The sequence below is a fragment of the Amblyomma americanum genome, chromosome 5, assembly GCF_052857255.1.
Source record: "Amblyomma americanum isolate KBUSLIRL-KWMA chromosome 5, ASM5285725v1, whole genome shotgun sequence".
Taxonomy (NCBI): domain Eukaryota; kingdom Metazoa; phylum Arthropoda; class Arachnida; order Ixodida; family Ixodidae; genus Amblyomma; species Amblyomma americanum.
In genome coordinates, this window is record NC_135501.1 from 153,021,872 (window position 1) to 153,040,530 (window position 18,659).

At 50.2% G+C, this 18,659-nt stretch overlaps 1 protein-coding gene across 1 annotated transcript in view; it reads right to left on the reverse strand.

Annotated features, from left to right (window-relative positions):
• LOC144134280 (neprilysin-1-like) overlaps positions 1–18,102 on the reverse strand; it is a 29,313-nt gene extending 11,211 nt beyond the window's left edge. The window contains exons 1-5 of the mRNA XM_077667229.1: positions 17,970–18,102; positions 17,315–17,652; positions 10,342–10,636; positions 7,747–8,052; positions 799–1,050 (exon numbers count right to left, since the gene is read on the reverse strand). Of these exons, the coding sequence (XP_077523355.1) occupies positions 799–1,050; positions 7,747–8,052; positions 10,342–10,636; positions 17,315–17,652; positions 17,970–18,002 (1,224 nt within the window). The 5' untranslated portion in view covers positions 18,003–18,102. The remainder of the gene's footprint in view (positions 1–798; positions 1,051–7,746; positions 8,053–10,341; positions 10,637–17,314; positions 17,653–17,969) is intronic.
• Between the last annotated feature and the right edge of the window lie 557 nt (positions 18,103–18,659).

The window sequence follows — 18,659 nt, forward strand, 5'->3', positions numbered from 1 at the left end:
TTCGGGCCTGAAAAAAAAGGATCGAGTCGGTGCCGGAAGATTGGGATCTCGTTTTGAACGCTCGCTTGATGCCAGACTCTTTTCTGTGTTAGTAACACAACCATATGGACTTGTGTGAAAGATCTTTAAGTTCAGCATTTAATGTTGTACACATATGCAAGAAATTTCTTCACATAGGTCGCAAAATGTAATACTGAAGTGCCGGAATTTCTCAAATATCCACCTGAATGATTATAAAACTTATCTGTTCCGAGTATGCACAAGATACAGTACATTTAAAGAAAAGTGATCTTATTAATGTGGACAAAATATACACGAAGAGAAGGGAAGAGATCTTTCCAGGCTCACACTTTTTAAAGGCAATATTTACTGTTTTAGCCGCTTAGAATTTGCCTGCGATATCAAGAAGCTTAAATTCTCTGAACAAGAAAATAAACAATGAATTTTGCTGTTATCAGACAAAAAGTAAGAAATCGTACAATGTTGTGTGCAAAGGACCCTAAGGGGCACACGGGCCACATTTTTATTATATGACGAGGTTAGACGAGTTCAAGACGGGAAGCTTGTAAATAAAACATGCCTAATTTTTTCGCCAGCAGCTAATCTGCAACGTAAACGCAGTTAAAGCCGCGACGTTGTTCAAGCGTCGCGTCAATGCGTATTAGAAGTGCAATGCTTTCTACCTTAGCCTCGTCACCGGGCAACGGCATGAAGTTCTACATATTTGCTTGTCTTCCTATCTACAAAGTCCCTCTACAGGCACAGCGTAAGACGACGCTGATGAGGCAGGTGAAATACCAGCGTTCCTGGCTTCGCAAGGAAGTAAGCCTCGTATGATTTTTCCAGGGTCATCATGGAGCTGAAGTTCACGGCGTCTTTAAACGATGCCTCGCTCCTGTAGACCTCAGCTCCCTCGTGTTTCGCGGCGGCCTTCCTGCTTTCGAAGATGCGGCGGGCAGCAAGGTTGAAGAAGGCCTCGAGTGCTTTAGTGTCGATATCCTTGACACGCGTGAGTATCTCCGTGCTGTAAGGCGATCGGTTGATCGTTACCTGTACGTAATACAAGCAAAGTTTAATGAACGTTGCTCGTTAGCCGTTGATGCTCTGGTCTCTGTTTCAAAGGTATACAGAAAGCATATTTCTTATGGCGATTTATTTATTCAAATATTGCGAAAGACATAGTAGACCTCGATAAATACATGGAATTGGCTGACGCAGGTTGTGAAGTTGCTCACTGAATTTCCTCTCCTACGTCAAAATCTGTCGCACACAAAAGACGCAAAGCTCGACGGGTCGTCTTTGAAATGACTCGCAAACGCCCGAGCGGAAGCATTGTGGCTGTTATGTCCCCTGCTTCTGGCGGCGTAGTCTTCGAGGGCACGCACTTAATAAGCCCTGCGCCGTGGGCTAGTCCATTTGACATCGCGAGGTCGCACTCCTCTCGCCGTTAACGCTTTCGATTGGCTTCACGGACTAACTACTCCGAAGATTCACTAACTCTTAGCATATCCTCGCGTTCGCGGCAAAGTTCGCGAAGCTCTTCCGAGTACTCTTTCGTGCATCTATATTTTCAACGGCGGTATACCAGCGACTGAGGGACTGTGATAGCTCGCAAGGCGCACCGCTAGACGGTGAGCGCGCGAAGCGAGTGGACATACAGCGCATCGTCTCCACCAACTTTTGGCTGGAGTCACGGTTCCTCGGCCGGAACCCCGTCAACAAAGCCGCGTCTGTGTTCGCGAAGTCGACAGCTACCTGTGGACACCACTCACACACAGGTGGGGCAACATTTACGCATTTTAGGGCCGATCCTCACTTGCGTTTCGTGGCGACGGCGCTAGGCCTAACGCCTACGCCGACGCTCGGCCGTGAGTGAGTCGCCCACCCGTGTCAAGATGGCTGCCCAAAAAGTACAACGCGGCTACGACCCGGACGCCATGGCCTGGTCCGAGGTTCCTTCAGCTCCAACGCCTCAGAGTCCGGATTCTGCGCCCATCGAGAACCCCAGGCTCTTCAAACTAGTGGAACGCCGCTCCCGCAAGCGGGACGCCGCCTCCAAGAAAGCGGACGCCACGTCGGCAGGCAGCTCAACACGGCACAGCGCTGCTGCGCGCTGCAGCGCTTCACGGAGGGGCCCAGTCTAAGACCGGACCCTCTTGGAAACCAAAGCCACTGCCGCGTCTTCATCCAGAAGACATCGTCATCATCCTGAAGCCCCGGGTGACCGTCGCTCTCAGGGATGTCTACCAACATGGCGAGCTGGGAGCAGCGTTCGCGGACTACCTGGGCGCCAAGGCCGCAGCATCCCTCAGCCTGCTCCCCACATGGGAGCAAAACCTGATCGTCGCAGGCACCAGAGAGCCGCACGTCGCGGACAAGCTTCTGCGGGATTTTCAACTAACATCACCGAAGGGCCAGCTCTCCATGTACGGCCAGTTGAAACTCACTGGAGACGTGTGCCGCGGCGTCATCACCGTGGCTAAGCACGAGACCAGTGAGTCCCTCCAAAACAAGATCCAGTGGCGTGCTGGAGAGCTTGCCGATATCCGCAAGCTTGGCAAATCCGACGTCGCGTCGCTCACCTTCGTGGGAAAAGTGGTGCCGCGATATGTGCATTACAACTCTGAGGTGACCCTTGTGCGTCCGTACAAGAGAACCATTCCGGCCTGCGTGCGGTGCGGCACTGTGGGCCACCGAGCAGACACCTGCCCCTGCCCGGATGAAAAGTGCGGCCTGTGTGGCCAAACGGCGCCGACCGTCGACGGAGTCAAGGCGCAGCATGAATGCAGTCTGTCCTGTGCAGTCTGTGGGCAAGCCCACGCTACCAACTCCCGCGACTGCACGGGAAAATTCCGGCAGCTCAAGGTGCATGGCCCCAAGGCTAAGCGCCCAGAGGTGCCAAAAAACCAGCGACCTGGCAAGCAGCCAAGTCATTCAAAACCAGGTGCCGGTGGCGGAACGCCGCGTAGTGCTCACGGCACCGACCACAAGACATCGTCACCTTCTTCACCGTCGGTGAAACCAGCGCCCGGGAAGAAGACGGCGCCTCCACCGCCCAGCGGCAGAGACACTGGCCACTTCCCGGCCCTCAAGACAATTGGCGCTGCCGACGCCCGGGTCAAGCGCCTCAACACCACAAACAGGTGAGCAGCTGGGCTGAGATCGCCTCCTCTTCCTCCCATCCCTCACCCTCCCCCGTAACTGTCTCCGCACTCGACGCGGAATACAAAAAACAGATAGACGTGCTCCGGGCACAGAATGAGCTTTTGCTCAACAAAATTCAAAATTTAGAATCAGAATTGGCGTCCGCCGCACCGAGCCCGCAGAACTCGGACGCAATGGAGAGCGACGCGGAGATCTCGCCTGCCCTCGTGACAGCCATCTCTGCGATGGAGGAGCGCTTAACCTCTAAATTGCGATATATGATCGAGACCGCCATGGACCAGACCTTGACAAAGGTCAAATCTGCCGTCCCCGCGGTGGTCTCAAAACACATCTCGGACAACCCCCGCCTCCTCCGTCGGACGAGACCCATTAGGGACGTATCCCGCCCTTCAAAATTCACCCGTCTGATTATTGATTCAGACAATGAGGACAACTGCCCCGCTCCTTCCGTCATCACCCCCTTGATGGCGCAAGTAGCTGGCTCTGTGGCAGCCAATCCCTCCTCCTCCCCCCCAAGAATTTTAAATCATGGCGAGACACCTTAATCAAAGGAATTCCGCCATCTCCAATTCGGCCATGTCAACTTCAATAACACAGTGGAACTGTAGAGGCTTTAAGGACCGCACTAAGCGGGCAATTTCCGCCTCTACCTTGAAAATTTCGAGTCCTTACCAGCCGTGGTTGCCCTCCAAGAGCCAGGCCTGGGCGCCACAATTTCAAATTACACGACGTTCCAACAGGATCCCGCGCCTTGTCTTCTTGTCCACAAAGACTACACAGCAAATCTAGTGGATCTCGACCTCCCACTAGAGTACTCTTATGTAATGGTGACCCTCCTACCAGTCCGCCGCAGGGACCCACCGTTGCATATACTCAACGTGTACTGCTCTCCCAAACTAAAGCGAGTGACTTTTGCGGACCTCTTTAGCCGCGCGCTAAGAGTAGCGGGCCGCGATCCCCTGCTTATTGTGGGCGACTTTAACGCTCCCAGTCAGCAATGGGGGTATCGCAAGGAGGAGTCACGCGGGCGTAAGCTGCCGGAGCTTGCGTCCACGTTGGGCCTCACCGTCCACACGGACCCTGTCCACCCAACCCGGCTAGGAAATTCCGTGACACGGGATACGTGTCCGGACTTAACCTTCACTCGCAACATACAACACGCAGACTGGCTCAACACCGAGGAGACCCTCGGTAGCGACCACTGCATCATTAACACTACACTACGCACACGCCCCCTCAAGCGTCCCAGAACACAAGCCGATATCCCAGATTGGACGAAATTCAGGCAAAATTTTAACTCACTTGATAATACACCCATTTCCGCGCAAGGCTACACAGCATGGTCCCAACAGCTGCTGGCACACCTTTCCTCGCATGAAACACACATCCAGCTCTCAGAGGCGGTCACGGACGTGGATAACCACCTTCTACACCTCTGGGAATCCCGTCGCAGCCTCGTCCGCCGTTGGCGACGCCAGAAACACAACAGAAAGCTTAAAGCTCGAATTGCCGAGCTTACCCAGAAAGCGGCAGAGTACGCGGCCCAACTCGCCGACTCCAACTGGGTAGATAGATGCAACACGGCCGCGCGACAAATGTCCAGCCGAAACACTTGGCGTCTCTTTCGAGCCCTACTCGACCCAACCCAAACACGAACCGAAACACAAAAACATTTGCAGCGAGCCGTGCACCATTTTCCTGGCAACACGACTCAACTGGCACAGAAACTTCGGGACCAGTATCTGTGTACAGCCCAAGACCCCCGTGGATCTGCGTACTCTTATGCAGGCAGAGAGAACACGGAGCTGGATCAACCTTTCCAGCTCCATGATCTGCGGGCTGCTCTCGCCAAAATGAAACGGGGCACTGCGCCAGGACGGGATAAGGTCACCGTCAAGCTTTTGACGAACCTGCCCGACTTGGCATACCAGTCCCTCCTGGAATACGTCAATGCGATTTGGCGCGGGGACACCCCCCTGCCAATCGAATGGAAAACGGCTTTGGTGACTTTTATTCCTAAAGCTGGCAAACCAATTGACACAGATAACCTCCGCCCCATCTCTCTCGCCTCATGTGTGGGCAAACTAATGGAGACGATGGTGCGGGATCGGTTATCTACATATCTTGAACACAAACAAGTCTTTGCGAGCACCATGTTCGGATTCCGCCCACACAGATCCGCACAGGATGTCCTCCTGCAACTCAATCGGGAAGTCCTTGACCCCCTTGAATGCCCCCATAATGACCGGGTAGTACTCGCCCTGGATCTTAAAGGGGCATTTGACAATGTAACACATGAGATCATACTCACTAACCTAAGTCACACCGACTGTGGCCTCAACACATTCCAATACATAAGCCAATTTTTAATGGATCGTCAATCCTACATTCGAATTCAAGATAGAGACCATGGTCCTTACCTACTCGGCACGCGGAGAACCCCTCAAGGCGCGGTACTTTCCCCGCTGCTCTTTAATCTGGCCATGATGCACCTGCCGGCCCAGCTGAGTGGTGTCGCCGGCGTGCAGCACGCCCTGTACGCCGATGACATCACTCTGTAGGCCACACAGGGCAGCACAGGAGACATTTAAACCAGCCTGCAAACAGCGGCGACGATAGTAGACCGCTACGCCCGCCGCTGCGGTCTTCAATGTCCCCCTCAAAAATCGGAATTTGTGCACCTCCGCCCCTCACAGAAGTGCACAACTAAAATATCTCTCTCTCTTGAGAGCGGTCCCATACGCGAAAGTGATGAGATACGGGTACTCGGACTCTACATCCACAAACACAGGCGGCCAGACACTACATTGGCCAAACTCCGTAAGGTGGGGGACCAGGTGGGCCGCATGGTCCGCCGGGTTTCCAACAAACGCGGAGGGTTACGAAGTAAGGATGCCTTGCGGCTGGCAAACGCCTTCGTAACTAGTCGAATTCTCTATTCGACTCCTTATCTCCACCTACGGAAACAAGAGGAGGACGCCCTTGAGGTCATCCTTCGCAAAATTGTTAAACGTGCCCTTGACCTCCCCATCACTACTTCAAACAGCCGGCTTATGGCTCTTGGGGTGGTGAACACTTTCCGGGAGCTCCGGGAGGCGCACCTTACAAACCAGTACACGCGCCTGTCGCTAACGGAGTCGGGTCGCCGCCTTCTTGCTCGACTCCATATCCAACACACCCCTCCAATGGAAGACAGGTTTCGCATCCCGGAACTGTGGAGACGTGCCCTCCACGTGCGGCCTCTTCCAGCAAACATGTCACACGAAGACCATAATGGTCGGCGCCTGGCACGAGCGGAAGCGCTAGCCCGATATTATGGCAACAAAACAGGTGTCTACTACGTGGACGCCTCCGGCCCTCACCACGGGGGATGGTACACGGCCGCGGTAGTTCACAACAGCAACACAGTTAACGGCCTAACTTTCAGAGCCCGCAGTGTAACACAAGCAGAAGAGGTCGCGATTGCTCTCGCGGCCTCACATTCCAATTCAAAATACATAATCACCGACTCGCGAGGGGCCTGTCGGAACGTCGAACAAGGCTGCACTCCCTTCCTAGCCTATCGAATATACCAAAATTGCATACGGGATACGGACCCCGCACACCGTTACCTCATATGGGCCCCTGCTCATCAGGGGTTGGCAGGAAACGAGGCAGCAGACGCAGCCGCCCGCGCGCTCTCTCACCGGGCTGTTTTCTCCTCCCCATCCGATCAGGAACCCGATTTTAATCCGGTCTATACATTCAAAGATATTACAACATATTATCAAAATTGTCATCGCCTTTACCCTAGTCCATGTAAAGGCCTGAAGAAGGCGGATGAGCGGCTCCTTCTCCGCCTTCTCACCAATACATTGCTGTGCCCGGCAGCGCTAAAACATTTTGACCCCTCCTTCAGTGGCAGCTGCCCACACTGTAGTGCAGTGTCCTCTGACACCTATCACATGGTTTGGGCCTGCCCCTCCATCCCCGCTATTCCCCCCATCCCCAACCCAACCCGGGAGGACTGGGAGGCGACCCTGCTCGGCTGCCACGACTTACAGGCCCAACAAGCCTTAGTCGGGCGCGCCCGGGCGGCGGCAACCGCCACTGGGGTCCCATACTAGGGACCTCCACCTAGTGCTTGTACGGATCGGTCCCTTACGGGCTGATCCAAACATACCTCTTATTCATCCGTAATAAATGTTTTCACCGCCACCACCACCACCGCTAGACTGTGGCAAAAGAGTAAAAATTAAGGCGGAACCCCTTAATAGCGGCCCGAATTGGGCTACATTACAGAGAGCACTGTAGAACCCCAGCACACGTTAGTTAGAATTCGCAAAATGGCAGCAAAATAACCCAGAGCGCTTCACTAAGGTTTCTTTTATAGCGTCGTCTCTCATAGGTGTTTGTGCATCATGCCAAATGCAGAGATACATATCACCACTAATAAGCTGTTAAGTCAAGCAAACATGCAATATTTTTTCAAGCGTTGTTGGTAAACTACTGTGACACACTTGAAGCTCAACGTCAAAATTCATTGTACAGATCATTTCACGGCAGACCGCATTTTCAACCCATCCCCACGTGTCCACCCACCTGTATGACGTTACCTGAAGCCTCGGGCACGACGAAGTCGAGAAGGCTAGGCCAGCCCATCTTGGTCGCCAGAAGTACCATGGCCGAGACCAGGCTCACCTTGCCAGCGGTGGGCACGGGCCAGCCGATGCCAGCTTCAACCAAGCCAGCCACCACGGCGGCCATATTGTCCGCGCCGCCTTCGACCACGTCTTCGCAAGACTTGTAGAATCGCCAGCCTTTCTCAAGGGCATTCTGTCCAGTGGATGAGAGGGAGGCGTTGTGCGCCGGCGCGACCACTTCATCGCGGTAACTCTCCTTGGCCGCCTGCATACGCAAGGAGACACACGAGTTCGTTGTTTACTTTGCCGCGAGCACAGCGGCTTACATTGCCATGAGCACACAGCCATTCAAGCGTACTCTGATGCAGGCACAGCGGGCTTCGGATCCTATGTTCAGCGATGGAGTGGCAGCGGATGAATTCATGTAAGCGCTGAAACGACAAAATACCTCGCCAGTTGCCAGCAGGAATACGTATGGCCTGTAAACCATGCGGCGAAATGAAACACCGTGTCTAGAGTACTGCCCTTACAAAAATTTATTTAGACAGTCTATAGACAGTCAATTGATTTCTGTCTATGAAGTCTATAGATTCGCTATAGACAGACCCTAAAGAACAGTCTATAGGCAATACAAATTCTAGAGACAGTCTATCGACAATCTATAGATAGATTTATGGCCATACACTTTTAGTAGACTTTCGTCTATAGACAGTCTATAGACTATGAGTAGACAAAAAGAAATATCTATAGGAATGCAATACAGTCTATAAGAAGTCTATAGACTGTCTATAGACCATTTTTGTAAGGTTGGTAAAGTTGATACAAGGTCCTGCTATACTCAACATAGCGCCAGTCTTTCAACGACGCCGCCGTACCCATCACTATCTACTTGCAATCGGCTTTCAGGCTCACTCTTGATTGGCCCGGCGTAGCGACGCGTATCGCAACAGGGATAGTGGCGGTTTTTACATTCTTTCGGAAATTGGTGAAAACCACCGCGCATGCGGAAGACACGGCTGCATCTTTGCCAATATCACGGATGATTCCTCACTAAGTGGAAGATTATTTGAGATCATGGCCTGATTATAATTGGCGGATAAGACAAATTCCAGAGCAGCACGATATTTTTTTTAAGTGCGCTTGCATGTTTTGACCCTTGTGGGCGATCTCGTGCAATGGTGCACGCGCAGGGAGGTTCGAGGAGAACGTCGGCAAGGAATGGGCAACGTCGCTATCTTCTCGGTATAGAAATACCTCCGTGGAACCTACTAAAGCTCACTGCGATGCTGAGTTTATGTGCGGCATTTTAATCTCTTCCCCCTTTTACACCCTCATCCGTCATCTCAGCTCTCACGACGCCGTTGAGTCATTCGCCCTGGTTGGTGCAGCTATCGCGCTATTCCTTTCTCCGAAATCTCACCTAACGCAACCACATATACCTCACTGGAAAAAGGCTTCGCCATACTGCGTGCATGACGGGACGACTCTCAACACGATCGAAGACCAACAGTGATGCGTTAATTAATTACAAAATGAAGCCCGATTTCCTATAGCAATACAAAGAGAAGTTGGATTGGTTAATTGTCAGTGAGGACAGCGAAAGTCAAATGGAGTCACTGTCCGCACGACACCAAACATTTACCGCACATGCAATTAATTCGTGACTGCTTTTTTCGAAAGGTGTGGACCCGTAGAAACGGAAGGTGGCAGCGCTAGTAGTGTTTCCGCTGAAGTAATAAATGCTTCGTCTTCGTTGTGATGTAACGAATTGTGAACTTGGTGCTGTACTCTATAACTCCTATCTATCCTCAGTATTTTTGAAGCGAAAGCTTCACTACGCTAATAATAATAATTGGTTTTGGGGGGAAAGGAAATCGCGCAGTATCTGTCTCATATATCGTTGAACACCTGAACCGCGCCGTAAGGGAAGGGATAAAGGAGGGAATGAAAGAAGAAAGGAAGAGGAGGTGCCGTAGTGGAGGGCTCTGGAATAATTTCGACCACCTGGTGATCTTTAACGTGCACTGACATCGCACAGCAAACGGGCGCCTTAGCGTTTTGCCTCCATAAAAACGCAGCCGCCGCGGTCGGGTTCGAACCCGGGAACTCCGGATCAGTAGTCGAGAGCCCTAACCACTAAGCCACCGCGGCGGGTTCACTACGCTAGGTAAACCCGATTTCGTCGTGCGCTGCCGGTTGACCTTCAAGTAAGCCAGAGGTGAAGTGTTGCTATAGGCCTTACTATATGTCTTCCACCATGGTGTCGCACCACTTGACTTTTGACCTTTCGATTCGCCGGTAGAGGGCGGTAGAATAGGCGGTAGCGTTCAATGGGTGACCAACCTCTCGCGATCAACCAAACTGTCGCCTGGCAGGGTGGGCACGCTGCCTATCTTGTGTGCGGAACGCCCTCAACGTTGCAGACGCCAAGCCGCGTCTACTTGCCCGATAGAGTCCAGCTTTCGCTCTCTAATCAGGTTCAGCAGTTGTTAAACAGCAGCAATTTTTTGTTGGCAACTAAAGGGAAAGCAAATAGTTCTTGTTCTGGCATCACCTCAGCCACAGAGAGGCCATTCGGGTGCGAGTATCGTCCGCATACGTATCGGCCAAAGTCCTGGCAGGGGTCTACGGATGTGTCCATGCTCTCGAGGAGGGCTTTGCTGTAGCGGCGGCAGCCCTGCGTCTCGCAGACGGCCGTTGGTTTCCTCAGCAAAAACCTTCCTGCTGCGATGCCCCCAGTGACAGCAACCGCAAAGAGGACGACGGCACCAATGGAGGCGGCGAGCATGCCTTCTGTGGACCACTTGGCTCTAGCTTTGGGACGCCGAGACGGCGAGACGGAGGCCGACCTGCATGAGAGCGTTGGTACGGATTGCGACTCAGAGGACACACGCAGCACATACGCCTTCCTTGTCGTCGAAACTGACGCCCAAAGCTGAGCCCCACACAGGTCCAGGATTCTTGAATCAGTTTTATTTATAAGGCAAAGGTTTACGGTTTATGGGGGACTTAACGTCCCAAAGCGACTCAGGCTATGAGAGACGCCGTAGTGAACGGCTCCGGAAATTTCAACCACCTGGGGTTCTTTAATGTCCACTGACATCGCACAGTACACGGGCCTCTAGAATTTCGCCTCCATCGAAATTCGACCACCGAGGCCGGGATCGAACCCGCGTCTTTCGGGTGAAGAGCAGAGCGCCATAACCACTCAGCCACCGCGGCGGCTCTTGTAAGGCAAAGGCAAATGAGGAATAATGACACGTGTACTTGTCTTTATCGGGCGACCACGTTTCGCCGCCTAACAAGTGTTATCGCACAGCGCGGGACGCGCCTGCATCTATCCGAAGTTTCTGGCAAGTCATCGATGCTTCTATTCGCTGTCTGTTGTAGCGGAACCTTATGTTATCTGATTTCATCGCCTGACGCGAATGGTGTAGAACTTCGTGGAAGGCACGCGGGTCCCAACGATTAGTCTGGAACATTCGACGACTGCTATATAACAGCCGACGCGCTTGACCCGCGAATTTGATAACATAAGGTTCAGATAACATAACATATTGTAAGGTATCTTTATGGAAGTATTGAAGTTATCGGTCCATTGTTCCAATGGGTAACAAAATCTTTCTTTTAAAATTTATCTACCGATCGCATCGAGTAGTTAAGACTGCCATAAAACACCAGTGGGGAACGATTTTGAGGATAGCAAAACAACATCAATAATAATGTCAGTAGCAAAAAAAAATGCAAGCCAACCAGGGTGTGAAAAAATTGGGTTCGTAAACTATTTCTCGTTGAAAATTGCTGTTGCACGGAGTCCCTGGGTATGTCCTGCTCGTTTTCGTCACGTAAGTAAAGTAAATCCACATCACGAACAGCCTTCGGTAAACGGAAACCGCCCAAGGCCTTTGCTTCTAAGCGGTGTAACTGAGCTCTTGTACGATCCGTGCAGGTCCTGAGTGTCGGAAAGAGAATGTGCATGAGGCCCTTTCATTTTCGCGAGACTTGGAACACGGGTAATTATAACGAGTTACTAAGAATTGCAGAAAATAAAAGCCTTTAATATTCGCTTTCGACTAAAAGCGTACCGATTTGCCAAAAGTAACTAGGCGATGCGGTTTGGTTCTCGGCAGCGCACTGGAGCCTTTACGGCACCCATAAAGACTAAAAAGTATCGAAATGGGAAAACAACTCCTAAGATTGTACAGATTTAGACAGTGAGAAGTGCCATACGTGCTCTACTGCGGACGTAATACATACCAGTTTGCCTGGTTACTTTTTATAACGACAGTACGTCCTTAAAAGCTTCGCCATAGACGGCACATAGTGAATTTCGCTAGCACCGTACCCCAAGCCTCGTCTCCAGCCCTTAGGCTTACTTGGATCTCATCTTCGTTGTCTATAAGTTATTTCAAGTATTTGATTATGGCCCACTACGACCACCGCTTTCACCTCAGGGACATTCCATCAAATCAAGATGGTGCTCCAAATCTTCGAGGGCCCCTATGGCGACAAGCAGGAATACGTGATAAGCGGTAATGGCACAGCGGCAAATTCAGTGATACAGCGTCAATAAAATGTGATACGGGTTGTGTAAAAGGCATACTGGTGTGAAGTGGCGAAAATATAATGCCACATCTCACAATCCATTGCCACGAGTGCATCCACTCTCAGGGTCTAGTTGGAAAATTCGATAGTTTTTGAGAAAGGAAATAATAATAATAATAATTGGTTTTTTGGGGGAAAGGAAATGGCGCAGTATCTGTCTCATATATCGTTGGACACCTGAACCGCGCCGTATGGGAAGGGATAAGGCAGGGAGTGAAAGAAGAAAGGAAGAAATAGGTGCCGTAGTGGAGGGCTCCGGATTAATTTCGACCACCTGGGGATCTTTAACGTGCACTGACATCGCACAGCACACGGGCGCCTTAGCGTTTTTCCTCCATAAAAACGCAGCCGCCGCGGTCGGGTTCGAACCCGGGAACTCCGGCTCAGTAGTCGAGCGCCCTAACCACTGAGCCACCGCGGCGGGTGAGAAAGGAAATGGTGCAATAATTGTCTCACGTACACCTCTGTGGACATCCGAACCGCGCCGTAAGGGAAGGCAGGAAGGTGGGAATGAAAGAAGAGAGAAAGAGGTGTCGTAGTGGAGGTCTCCGTAATAATTTCGACCCCCCGGGGACCTTTAACGTGCACTGACAGCGCACGGGCGCCTTTGCGTTTCGCTTCCATCGAAACGCGGCCGCCGCGGCCGGGTTCAAACCCCGGAACTTCGGCTAAGTAGCCCAGCGCCCTAACCGCTGAGCCACTGCGGCGGGTATTCTGCGAATGCTTGAATTCCTCCTCCTGTCTTCATTCTTGGTGTTCACAATCTTCTTGTCCCATATTTAGTAAGCCCGTTATACTTAGTGGCACGGGCAGGGACACTTCTTTCGTTCTTTTTTATCGTCCCACAATAATTTTTGTCCAATATATAGTGATTTAATTTTTATAACTGCTTTCCATGCTGTACTTCATTCGGTCGCTTGCCTGTGGGTTTTTTAATACTTTTGATAATTTTTCACAACTCTTGCCCTTCTTTGCATGGCCTTTTGATTATTGAGAGCTTGCCAGCCGACTTCATGGTGGCGATGGTGAGGTTCTCATTTGTCGCTTCTACGGCATACGTATTCGTCTTTTTCGGCAAAAACCGGATATCCTCCCGCGTTATATTGTAAAGTGCTACACTTGTAAACTTACTGCTAATTTGATTACCTGTTACCTCATGACCACCTTTAACTGCTCTGTGCTAAAACCTTGACAAATTGTAGGCATCAGTTTAATGTTATAGCTGCACCTCAATTTGCATGACACCTCTGCATTCTGCAAGATGGACGGATGGTCGCATATTTTGAGCACGTGTTTCAGTTTTCTCCTTATTTGTGAACAAGCTAGTGCCATGATTTCTGGGCTATTCCTTCTGAAGATTGTAAGGACATTGCAAGCTCGCTATCGAACGACTCCTATGAGACCGCTGAACCCTTCGATTAGCCTTAAATCTTCTATATTGTGCGCACTCACAGTATAAGCTCAGCCGCTATTCTCGCAAAAGTGCGCAATTTTTATCCGTGACGTAATAACAGCACTTTTTTTGTCCAGCGAGAATTCATTTAAGAATTCACGCTGCCAGGAGAAATTTTCGCGTTGATGAAAAACGCGTTCCACATGCTCGTTCAGATCGATTCTTCCCCTAACGTGTAAGAAACATGACTGCTTCGCCTTTTTGAAGCTTTCGGCGACATATATTATGGCAAGTACAAGCATGGCTCGGGCGAGTCATTCTGCTCAGACTACACCTTGAAGTGATATCACAAAAAGGCTTCGCTAATATGATTCAGCGCCGGTACCTGTCACTCGATCCAACAATATCAACAATGGTGCTATGGAGGTCGCCCTCCTTGAGGGCTGCCGGAGAGGAGATAGCTATGGAGCGGCAGCGGCAGAGCCCGGCCCTAGCCAAGGTTGTTGTTGTTAGCATTTCAAAAGATGACACATACCCACACTGGGGGATCGGCCAAGAATCGGGAGGCAGAGGGCCCGAGCGTTCTCCAGCGCGTGCTAGGGACACTTCGACCTATTCGGCATTTCGCTATAGTGCTGGCCGCGGTACAGTGTCACTCTACTCCCCTAGTGCGGGAAAGCCAGAGAAGAGTTCCTCCTGGTTGGTGGCGGGATTCCAGGAGCGGCGTGCCGTCCGACGGCTCATTGTTAGCGCGCCGATACTTAACTCGGTGTTTAGTTTAGTTTATAGAGGTCCTAAAGCGACTCAGGCTATGAGGGACGCCGTAGTGAAGGGCGCCGGAAATTACGAGACCAACTGGGGTTCTTTAACGTGGTGGTTCTTTAGCCGAGCGAGGTATCGGCACGCTAACAATGAGCCGTGGAACGGCACGCCGCTCCAGTAATCACACCGCCAGACAAAGGGAAGGGAACCCTTGTCTGGCTTTCCCGGTCCCTATGCGTAACGTGCTTCCCACTCAAGCTGAAGGCTGGCCACCGTTTATGAAAAGATGTCTAGTGTTGTTCTCATCCAAACCCCGCATTAACATCGCGTTGAAATGAAAGTGCCGATGCTTTCTGCAACGTCCTTCGGCAGCTAAGGGAATGGAAAAGCACGAAGGGCGAAAAGCATACCGATGGTGGCTGATCGCACGCCGCGGCCTTGTTCCGAAATGCCGTCGAAGCCATGATTCTAGCTAGGTGGGCGCAGGCTGGCAGCGCTGTCGCAAGCCCTAAATGATGTTCAAGGTCATGAAATTCTCCCGTAACTCTACGGCAGAGGTTCATCAGCATCATTTCATACAGGCGCATCATTCGAGAAATGCTGCGTTGACTGAATGTTGACCCGACCGACCGACGGACGGATGGACTGACATACGGATCGATCGTTTTGGTCGACTGACTGCTGGCTCGATCAATCCATCGGTTATTAATACGTAAGCATGTCTTCCCTCACGAGTGTCGTGCACGGGATGTGTCACCACGGGCTGCGGACAGGAAGTGTGGACAGAGCGTGTCCTCATGGCCTGCTTGTGATCCAGTAATAGTGTAGCGTAGTAATAGTGTAATTATGATTTGTAATGATTAATAATGATTGTATGGTAAGTTCAAACGACCGAGTTACCAAATAAAATAAAAAAATAATAAGACAATTAATTTCGCTAATTGATTCGAGTAATTCACGAATTTTGTGAATTACTAGTAATACGTCCCGAACTGAACGGAGAATAAAATAATAGCAAAAATAACGAATTAAGAATTAGTGGGGCTAATTTAATTACTTACAATAACTAATAACTAATGATTTATAACTGATAAATTAAGTGCAAATTAATTTACTGAATATAAATCATTGCATTCCAAGTAACGTAAGGAGACTTAACTGCGCCTTTGATTCTTTAAGTACTTGCTGTTGGGCTAGTTGGTTCATCACAAAGTCGAATGGCGCAAGGGAACGAACACAGGAAGACACAGAGGCGCTCTTTCTGTCTCTGTGTCTTCCTGTGTTCGTTCCCTTGCGCCATTCAACTTTATAATTTTTTAAGATTTCAAGGAACGGGCGGGCTCAACGAAATTCAAATCGAATCAAATCAAATCAAAATTTATTCTTTGTTTAATACGTGAGTTTTTCTTGTCCAACCTAAGCACAGCATGATTGTTTGTTGTTCAGGCAGTACGATGGACCACCGAGTGTGTACAAAAAAAATTACACAGAAAACAATGACATTGGGTACACTAGTACATGCGTATTATGCAAAACATTATGATACATATTGAGCAAATAGGAATAAAACTCGAAAAAAGACAACTAAAAGTTAAAAGAGGACATCATAACAGCTTGAAATGAGCCATATCAAAGCAAATCTAAAATCTGAAGCAAAACAGGAAAAGTAGAATACAGAATACAAGAAGCCATCAGTGATTTATCTTTAAGGATGACCACCATTTTCTTATTGCTTTACTCATTTTACGTCTAGTTCTGAAATTGCAAAACTCTTCGCCAAGTTCATTGAGTATTTATGGAACATAATATCTCCTTATCTTTTTCCCATAATGTGTAAAGCATCGTGGCTTAATATAAGTTGCTATCTTTCTTAGGCAGCATTTTTCTTGACGGGCATTTTGGAAGAATTTGTAAAGTAATGACGTGTGAGCACTGTGTAGTAAAATAGTTCCCGCATTTCTAGTACGCCTAGTCAATTGTATTTTTCCTCCTTATTAACCTCCTCCAGCACAGTACCATAAGGTATACTGTTTAAAATTTTTTGAATTATACGATTTATGGCTCCCATTTTTGATCAGAGCAAGTTCCATACAGTGTTTCGCCGTAGGTTATAATAGATTCAGCCAGCGCCTTGAATATGATGCGCCTTAGGTGCATCGAAGTCTTACCTCTAGAGGTTGTACATCGTCGCGGACACGGCTCTAAGCTTGTTACATATATACTGCACATGATTATTCCATGTTACATGCTGATCAAATATTATTCCGAGATATTTAACCGAAGATGCAAATGGTATGACATTACATGTGCACGGATCACAATGCGAGCCATGTAAAAATGGCTTGGCTTAAGGGGGTTTAACGTCCCAAAGCGACTCAGGCTATGAGAGACGCCGTAGTAAAGGGCTCCGGAAATTTCGACCACCTGGGGTTCTTTAACGCGCACTGACATCGCACAGTACACGGGCCTCTAGAATTTCGCCTCCATCGAAATTCGACTGCCGCGGCCGGGATCGAACCCGCGTCTTTCGGGCCGGCAGCCGAGCGCCGTAACCACTCAGCCACCGCGAGCCATGTAAAAATAGTGACTCAATTAGGAGCATTCGCTTGTGCGGGTTTCTAAAACAGAGAAGCTTCGTTTTTGTCGATTTAAATATACTGAATTTTGGGCACGCCAGTCTATCACCTTGCACATATCCTGCTGAAACCTTTTGCCCCCAGAATGAAAATCAGTGAATTCTAGTGCCTGTGCTGTGTCATCTGCATACTTGCCAACAGGCGACATTTCCCCAAAGGGCGTCAGCAGCCCGCCAGGCGGCGACGCAGCGCCGCTCATGGGGCTTCCAGGCGTTACTGGAGACAGGTAGCCTCCCGGTGACAAGACCCGCGGCAGAGGCGATGATGGTCCCGGCGACCCCAAGCTCACCGCAGGGGAAAAGGAGGACGCCTGCCGACTCAAGCCCGGGCTGAGCGCCAAGGGTGGACCTTGGGATGTCTTGGCGCCATCCTCGGCCAGGCTGGGTGCCACGCGGGGCCGTGGTTTGATCCTCTTCTCTGAGGCGGCCACTTGCTTCCGGATGTCATCGGCCACGCGGTGGTACTGGCCCTGGACAGCGCGCACGCGTCGCCAGCACAGAGAGGGGGCTCAAACTGATGTTCTGAAAGCTCATTGGTTGCATGTCAGTTGCGAAACATCCCGGAGAACCCAAGCATCGAAATCGTGGCTTGAATGCGGCATAAGTCTGAGGAACACAGACAGGCTGCGTCCTTTAAGTGAAAGTTAGGCGCACTATTCGCCTTTCTTTCTCAGCATGAATCTTCTCTCTTTATGTCCCAGTTTTAGTTGACTTAATTGTTCTCGCGTCATTTCACGTATCACGTCATTTCAACGATGCTACCATAACCCGTGAAATGCTCACTCACTTCTGCATGTTTCAGCTGCTTCTTAGATGGCATGGCGCAGCCCAGAAGACCTCTCGGAGCACTCGATCAGTTTGCCGGCCGTTGAGCCTTTGCCAGTGTGAAGAAGCTCAGTAGGCCAGTGCACCCACCAGATTCCTTGAGGACTGAACCATGCGCATGGGAGACGGCAGTCAGCAGCAGGCACTTTAGTGTGGACTTCATATTGTCACAGAAGACAGAGCGACAAAATGCACGGAGAGAAGACAGACAGAATTCGGCAGCTAGCCAGCAAGATACACTTCGTCGTCGACAGCTTCCATCGCCACCTGAGAACACCAGGAGGCAATATCAGCTTGATTTGTACTAATCTAACGCTGTTTCGCGTCGATTCCTGTTCCACGCTCTTCCAGTGGAATCACGTACACATTCCCAGCAATTCTGGACAAAAGCATTTTTGAGCGGGAATCCGTTTACGAACCTAATTTTTGCATATAATGTAAGCTTTCACTATATCGATCAATATACCCGCAGATAACCCGACGGCAGTCATTTTTTTTCTATTCACGTTTTCTTGCTATCGTCAAAAGCATCCCCCATGGGTTTTCTATGGCAGTCCTAACTGCTCGATGCGATCGATGGAAACACTGGAAAAGAAAGATTTTGCTACATATCAGAACAATTGGAGCCTTGGAATCGGAGTTGTCTTGCTCA